The sequence below is a fragment of the Octopus bimaculoides genome, chromosome 25 (assembly GCF_001194135.2).
Source record: "Octopus bimaculoides isolate UCB-OBI-ISO-001 chromosome 25, ASM119413v2, whole genome shotgun sequence".
In the NCBI taxonomy this organism is placed as follows: Eukaryota; Metazoa; Mollusca; class Cephalopoda; order Octopoda; family Octopodidae; genus Octopus; species Octopus bimaculoides.
Genome location: NC_069005.1, coordinates 16,552,137 through 16,561,085, shown reverse-complemented (window position 1 = coordinate 16,561,085; position 8,949 = coordinate 16,552,137). Strand labels below are relative to the sequence as shown.

General features: G+C 39.9%; 1 protein-coding gene across 1 annotated transcript in view; it reads left to right on the top strand.

The window, feature by feature from the left end:
* Positions 1-8,949, top strand: part of LOC106873371 (transmembrane protein 107) — a 50,767-nt gene that overhangs the window by 15,923 nt on the left and 25,895 nt on the right. The window contains exon 4 of the mRNA XM_014920702.2: positions 1,131-1,231. Within this exon, the coding sequence (XP_014776188.1) occupies positions 1,131-1,231 (101 nt within the window). The remainder of the gene's footprint in view (positions 1-1,130; positions 1,232-8,949) is intronic.

Sequence of the window (8,949 nt, the reverse complement as noted above, 5' to 3'; positions counted from 1 at the left end):
AATAACTCTATTTCTGAAAACCAGTGGATAGATTCCACTGAAATTAGATAAATAACTTTCGAACAGACAGTCAGCAGCGCCGCCTGGCTAGGGCTTGGCTGCTCTTCATTGACAAGGGGCAACACCCTGAAACTAGTCTGCAGATGCCAAACCAGCAGGGGGACACTGCTGACCTCCCCTGTTCGAAGGTTATAAAGGACACAGGTTTCGTGTGTCACATAGCTAGCTAGAGGCGATGGCTTCTTGGAGCTAATTCACGGCAGCTTTCGTCCTAATTTTGGGACTGCCATGTTGGCTTGGCGATAACTATATATATATATATATATATATACATAGTAATAAGATAGGAGATGAAATGTATAATAGATTTTATTGAGCGCAACACATGTTTCGACCCGTTGTTCTGGGTCTTTTCAAGTACATCAATAAAAAAGTCTCACTAGACATTTTTTGGGTCCACTCATGTACTGCTATATGTCCATCAAATTTGAGAATTTGATGGACATATAGCAGTATGTAAGTCGACCCAAGAAATCTCTAGTGGGACATTTTTATTGATGTATCCAAAGAGACCCAGAATGACGTGTCGACACATGTGTTGTGCTCTATAAAATCTATTAGACATTCCATCTCCTATTTTATTACTATTACCCCAACTGCCACTATGAAGTTCCTGCAATAACTCTACGGATAACAATAGATAACCTAAACTGTGCAATGTGCTTTACTCATCATCTATTTATACATTTTGTATAATTTTTCCATTATATATATATATATATACACACACATACATGCATGCATGCATGTATACATACATACTTACATACATACATACCTGCATACATACATACATACATACATACATACATACATACATACATACACATATAAAACATACAGATAAAAAAATAATTTTATATTATTAGCATTATCCTGCATTTGAGAATAAAATCATTTCCTTGTCTGTATCTTTCAATACATCTCAACACTTCTAAAGCAAACTTTGTTAACTTTCAATATAAGTTGAATTTAACACACACACACACACACACACACACACACACACACACACACACACACACACACACACACACACATTGTGAGTTTCTTTTTATTTCAATTTTCAGATTTGTGGTTGCACTCAGCCTATCTTATGTGATGTTTACCTGTGAATTCCTTGGATTCCTCAGTGGTACAACTATGTTCATTGGTTCTCAGTGTATATTTTGTATCCTTTATGATTGAAACAGTATATTTTCTATGTATTCTTTTATTCTTTACTTAGTTTCAGTTATTCTGTTCTGGCCATTCTTGGACACAACCTTCAAGGGCCTTTATTCAATCATATTGACTCTAGTTCTGATTTATTGCCCTGTATTTTATTGCTTACTATGTATCAAATGGCTAAGTTACCGTTTCATGTAAAGGGAGACAACTAGATGTACAATTCTTAACTCACTTACATACTACTTGCATGCATTGAACTCTGCCTACCTGCCTTCTTGCTTACCTGTGCAGTTATGAAAGGTTTCAACTTGACAAACTTGGTAGTCCACTAATGTGAAAGAACTAGATATAGAATGCAAATGTATTTTGGAAACATGACCATCATTGTTCCAGTAGAACAGCTGTTTGTAAAGCCTTGTCAAAAAAAGTATAGATATATACAGTCATCATCATCATCATCATCATCATCATCATCATCTGATGTCCATATTCCATGCATGCATGCATGGGTAGGACAGTTGACAGAAGCTGTCCAGATAGAAAACGCCTCCAGGCTACTGTGTCTGTTTTGGCATTGTTTTTACAACTGGATGCCCTTCCTAGCACTAACGACTCTACAGAGTGGACTCAGTGCTTTTTATGTGAAACTAGCACTGGTGAGGTTAGTTTTGGCTTGATTTTACAGCTAGTTACCCTTCCAAATGCCAGCCACTTTACAGTATGGACTGGATGCTTTTTATGTGGCACCAGCACTGGTAGGGTAGCCAAGTAATTAGCAAGGCAAGGAATTTTGAGAGGGGAAGGAACTTGTGTCAGAAGATGAAAGAGAGACAAAGAAGCAGAAACAGGTGTCTTGCTATAATGGAGGGGGCATTAAAGGAGGTGATCTGGTGTCAGATGATGAAAGGTTAGAGTGTGACAAAGAAATAAAGAGGCAGAAATGGATGCCTTGCTATAGAGGAGGTACATGGTTACTCAGCAAGAGAGAGAGAGAGAGTGAGAGACAAAGAGAGAGAGAGAGAAGGTATAAATTACATATTTTTCCTTTATTAGAGTAAATTTGGTGTACAAATGTTTCCAGTATTTTTTATAGGTACTTTACTGATAGGTTTACTTAATTGGTCTATTGATCAATTGAGAAAAATTGAACGACCTAAACAAATTAATGCTACTTTCATCAGAGCCATTTCTGGTTACAACAAAGCAAAACACTGAAGGAATGGTACAGGCATGGAGGAGGAAGGAAAAGAGCGAAAGTAGTAAGTAGAATAGAGTCATAAAACAGTGTTTGTAATCAGATCAATACATGAACATATTTGCATTGTTTTAGGGTTGGATATTCTCCAAATATTGTGTTGAAATTTGATATGGGCTGTTTACACACATGGTCAACTTATGTCTTTAATATTTGGTCATTGGTGCTATCAAGCATAGTAGGGGAATTGTATCAGAAAATGAATGGAATATCAGTGGTAATCATATTGTGATGTGCAGAATGCTCTGATTATATTGAGAGATGTGAGTCTGAAATGAGGCAAAATCAATTAATCATCTACAGATTCATTGCTTAAATAGTCACTACATATAGTAGTGTAATGTTCTTGGATGTACCAATTTACATTGGCTATTTAATCAATGAGTCCGTGGATTAATGAATTAAATGGATGCTGATGAAGGTGCAAAATCTCCCAAAATATGACATATAACACCCATTACTCAGTTTTTCATCTTTGATTTCATTGTTTGTTTACATCTGATATCTCAGATACAAAACATCATAACAAAATCAGTGCTGGCTATAATTTCTAGAGAAAATCTGTAGAGGTGGCCTTAACATGATTTAAGTGTACTGCTAACACAGTAGTACATGGTATTAACTTATAAAAATGTTTTATACTTTGTAGCATATTATGGTTACATAATGAAATGCCATGTGCCTACAAGTCATTAAGATTCCCCTACTATGCTTGATAGCACCTATGACCAAATATTAAAGACTTAAGGTGACCATGTGTGTAAATGACCCCTATCAAATTTCAACACAACATTTCGAGAATACCTAACCTAAAAACAATGCAAATATGTTCATGTGTGTTGACCTGATTACAAACACTAATCTTCTGTGACTGTCCTTTTCACAAATTTCACCCATCCTCTCTCCCTCCTATTAAGTGACTCCTTCCTCTATTCTTTCCTTCCTTCTCTTCACCTTCTTGTAACTTTTTTTTCCTCTTTTTCTCTATTCTCCTTGCCTTAAGCATTAATTTTTTTTTAGATTGTTCAATTTTTCTCAACTAATCAATAGACCGATTGAGTAACGTACCTCTAATGACTACTGGAAACATTTGTACATCAAATTTACCCTAATAAAGGAAAAATATCTAATGACCATTATTTATGTCTTGTCTTATATATCACTCTGTGTAAAAACCAGTTTGGAGCCCAGTCACAGATTTACAATATAGAAGTTGTGATGAACCATAACCTTGGATCCTATCATAAGAATACTTGGAGTTCTTCACTAATCTAAACAATATTGTTAGCTTGGTGTGCCAACAGAGAGCTTACAAAGTATTTTGCCAAGATTGATAATCCCTCACTATTAGCTATATATATATATATCCAGCAAAATAGCTAGTTCTAAAATCTCTATGTGAGATGCAAGTAGTAAGTCTACTGAAAAGTAATGGTTGTTACCACTTCAACGAGGTTGTTCCATACAGAACACTGTTACTACGCTTTTTGACCCCAGGAGGACATCTCTTCTAGCTGATTAACAACACTCTGTGTCCGTTATATTGCAAACAAAGGAGCAAATAATTCCCATTTAGCACTGACAGGAACCAATAGACTAACTAGCTTCCAAGTATAACTCTTCATAGGTACTGGTAATACATGTCTGCTAGACATGGGCAGTCATTCGTCCCAGTTTGCAATATATAAATAAATAAGTGATACACATCTGCTGATCCTGTCAGTGCTAGATGAGAATTGTTTGCTCCCTTGTTTGCAATATAACGGACACAGACAGAGTGTTGTTAACCAGCTGAAGAAGATGTCCCCCTGGGGTTAAAAAGAGTAAAAACAGTGTTCTGTATGGAACAACCTCATTGAGGTGGTAACAGCTATTACTTTCCGGTAGAGTTATTACTTGTATCTCGCATAGAGATTTTAGAACTAGCTAATTTGCGGGATGTAAGATCAGTAGCTGTGTGTTGCTTATGTGTATATTGCAAACTGGAATGAATGACTGCCATGTCTATGAGACAAGTATAGCCAGTACTGACGAAGAGCTATACCCAGAAACCAGCTAGTCTATTGGTTCCTGTCAGTGCTTGATGGGAGTTGTTCGCTCCCTTGTTTGTAATATAATGGACACAGATAGTGTGTTGTTAACCAGCTGGAGGAGATGCCCTCCTGGGTTTAAAAAGAGTAGTAACAGTGTTCTGTGTGGAACAACCTCGTTGAGATGATAACAACCATTACTTTATATATAGATATATATCATCATCATCATCATCATCATCATCATCATCATTTAACGTCTGATTTCCATGCTATCATGGGTTGGATGGTTTGACTGGGGACTAGCAAGCCAGGAAGCCGCACCAGGCTCCAATTCGATCTGGCAATGTTTCTACAGCTGGATGCCCATCCTAACGCCAACCACTCAAAGAGTGTAGTGGGTACTTTTTACGTACCACCAACATGGGAGCCAGTCAGGTGGCACTGGCCCATGCATGAAAGGTGCTTATTGCATACCACCAGCACAGGAGCCAGTCAGGCGGCACTGGCATCAGCCATGACTACAATTTCCATTTGATTGTGATTTAATTTTGATTTTGATTTTACTTAACTCAGTAGGTCTCCTCAAGTGTGGCATATTGCTCGATGATTCAAAGGTACTTTTTAAATAGGCTGGTTATCTGACACTAGTGTCGGCTACAGCTGTGATCTCACTTCCCTTGCCAGGTCTTCTCAATCACAGCATATCTCCAGAGGTCTCAGTCTTTTGTCATTGCCTCTGTTAGGCCCAATGTTCGATGGTCATGCTTCACCACCTCATCCCATGTCTTCTTGGGTCTCCCTCTTCTACAAGTTCCTACCAATGTTAGGGAGTGACACTTCTTCACACTGCTCTTCTCATCCATACGCAGCACATGATCATACCAACGCAGTTGTCTCTCTTGCACACCACATCTAATGCTTCTTATGTCCAACATTTCTCTCAGGGTGCTTACACTCTGTTGTGTGTGCACACTGCCATTACACATCCAGTGGATCATACTAGCTTCATTTCTTTCAAGCCTATGCATGTCTCCAGCAGTCACAGCCCATGTTTCACTGCTGTGTAGCATTGGAGTTCGCACACATGCATCATACAATCTACCTTTCACTTTGGGCAAGAGGCCCTTTGTCACAAGTAGAGGTAGAAACTTTCTGAACTTTGCCCAGGCTATTCTTATTCTAGTGGCAATGCTCTTCAAGCATCCACCCCCACTGCAGACTTGGTCACCTAGGTAACGGAAGCTATCAACTACTTCTAGTTTCTCCCTCTGGCATTTGATAGAGTCTTTTTTCTGTACATTTTCGGTGTTTATTGCCCCTGTGCATCTGTCACACACAAAAACTATCTTCCCGGTTAACCTTACTTTGGTATTGCTGCACCTCTAATGTGTCCCTAGCTTAAACTGCGTACATCTTACAGAGATTCTACCTACGTCTTTTTTTATGGATCAAGCAGGGTCATCTACCTGAGGGGGTTTGTGATTTGTCTGCCTTGCTACTTACTAGGACTTTGGTTTTTGCTAGGTTGACTCTCAGGCCCTTCGATTCTAGACCTTGCTTCCACACTTGAAACTTCATCTCTAGGTGTGGTAGTGACTCAGCTATTAGAGCAAGGTCAACAGCACAGAGGAGCTCCCAGGGGCAGCCTGTCTTGAATTCCTCTGTTATTGCCTGGAGGACTATGATGAATAAGAGGGGACAGAGGACTGATCCTTGGTGAACCTGGAATTCCTCACTATACCTGTTGCCGACCCTCACCTTACTGACAGTGTCTATCTCTAGTTTTCGCATTGACCACCAGATAAGGGACCGGGGTACTCTGTCAAAGGCTTTCTCTAAGTTAACAAAAGCCAAGTACAGAGGTTTATCTTTGGCTAGGTATTTCTCCTGCAGTTGCCTTACCAGAAATATAGCATCAGTGGTGTTTCTACCTGGCACAAAACCAAACTGCATCTCATCTAGGCTAATGCCCACCCTAATTAGTTGGGCTATGACCTTCTCCGTGACCTTCATCACTTGATCCAGCAATTTGATACCCCTGTAATTATTTCTATCTAAAACATCACCTTTACCTTTGTAGCAGTTGACTATGGTGCAGCTACACCAGTCATTGGGTATGACACCTTTGTGAACTACCTGATTTACAATACGGGTGACTAGATCATAACCCACACCACCAGATATTTTAGGCATTTCAGCAGTGATTCCTGATGGGCCAGGGGCTTTCCTGATCTTCATATCCTTAATTGCTTTATCTACCAGGGTACTGTCGATTCAGGTAGCTGGTCCCTCAATTGGGTCAACATTTCACAGGCTCTCCTCCCATTCATTCTCCACATTCAGCAATCTTTCATAATGGCATTTCCAAGCCTCTTTCTTTGCAGAATTATTAAATGCAAGTGCACCTTAATCAATGTAGACATATTTCTCTCCTATGATATCACAATTTTTTTCTCACACATTGTCTAGCAATCTGAAATACTTCAATTCTTTGGTCTTCACATTGCTAAACATTGGCAAACTTCTTCTTTTCTGCTTCTCCCTTGGCTTTATATATCTGTCTCCTAGCTTCCCTTCTGGCTATCTGATATAGTTCCCTGTATCTTCCAGGCTTTCCAGGCCTGTTTCTTTGCTCTAAGTTAACAAAAGCCACGTACAGAGATTTATCGGGTAGCTGGTCTCTCAATTGGGTCAACATTTCGCAGGCTCTCCTTCTCCAATTCATACTCCACATTCAGCAGTCTTTCATAATGGCATCTCCAAGCCTCTTTCTTTGCAGAATCATTAAACGCAAGTGCACCATCATCCATGTGGACACATATCTTTTCTATGATATCACAATTTTCTCTCACACGCTGTCTAGTAATCCGAAATACTTCAGTTCTTTGGTCCTCACATTGCTGAACATTGGCAGACTTCTTTTCTGCTTCTCCCTTGGCTATATATACCTGTCTCCTAGCCTCCCTTCTGGGTGTCTAATACAGTTCCCAGCTACCCCCACTTTTTCAGGCTTTCCAGGCCTGTTTCTTTGCTCTAATGGCCCTGCCTACAGTATTATTCCACAATCACGTTACTCTAGGTCTGGAAGGGACTTTGTACCAGTGACAGATTTGGTCTGTAGCACTCAGTAGGCTGTCACACAGGAATTTCCAGTTGCCTCACCCCATTGGACAACTGGCATAAGTGATGCTGACATAAGTCTTGGATCGTAACATAATAGAGCTGTCTATGTTTGGGCTGAGAGTAGCCAGACATACAGCCTAAAGGAAGCACCTGAAATCTATCCAATCTGAACTTCCACAAAGCAGACTGGAAATTGATCCAAAAAGAGATCCTCAGAGAGGATTGGCCGAAATGTCTCTCCACACCAGACATTGAATATTTCATGTCTGTTGTGCAAGCCATATGCCAGAAATATGTCCCAGAGCACAAGGCCAAAACAAATAGAACAAGATTCCAAGGGAGAGGAAGATCCTCATGAGACAACAGACAAAGATTGCAAATCAACTCAACTAACATCCCAAAAGTAGCGAAAGGTCCTGCCTAAAAACAATACTGATGGAGATTGAAATAAGGCTGCAATAATCCTATGTGAGGGAGAGAGCAGACAAAGAAGCCTGGGTTATAAAAAACATTAAGTCAAACCCAAAGGCCTTCTTTCATTATGCGAAAGAAACAGCCTCAGTACGCTGTAAGATAGGACCCCTCTTCCAAAAGGATGGCTCCCTCACAGACAGTCCAACCAAGATCAGTGAGGTACTGAATGATCAGTTCAAAAGTGTCTTTACCACTCTGTTGGAATACAGACAAGTGAACGAAACAGTGAACTTCTTTGCCACCTCCCCTATAAGCAGCGAGGCAGTTATGAGGGAATACATTGACATTAGTGAAGAAGATATACTACTAGCTATAGATGAGGTGGACGTAAACTCAACTGCTGGTCCTGATAGTGTCCCAGCAATCCTCCTCAAATTGTGTAAGCATGCCCTGGAAAAACGCCTCTAGATTCTCTTCCAGAGCTTTCTTGTAAATGGCAGACTGCCAAGCAAGCTGAAGGAGGGAATAATATGCCCAATCCATAAAGGGGCAAGCAGAGCAGATGCCAAAATCTGTAGGCCTATCTCTCTGACTTCACACATCGGCAAAGTCATGGAACGGATAGTCAGAGGGAAACTAATCACATTCCTTGAAAAAAATAACTTCTGACCAGGTAGGGGCTGCCTAACTCAGCTCTTACAACATTATGATTGGGTGTTGAGGCAGTTACTCAACAATTCAAATGTGGACATAATATACCTTGATTTTGGAAAAGCTTTTGACAAAGTGGATCATGGTGTGATATGCCACAAACTGCGTGATCTTGGCATAGCTGGAAAACTTGGAGAGTGGTTACATGACTTTCTGAAAGATAGAAGTCAAGCAGTAGTAGCC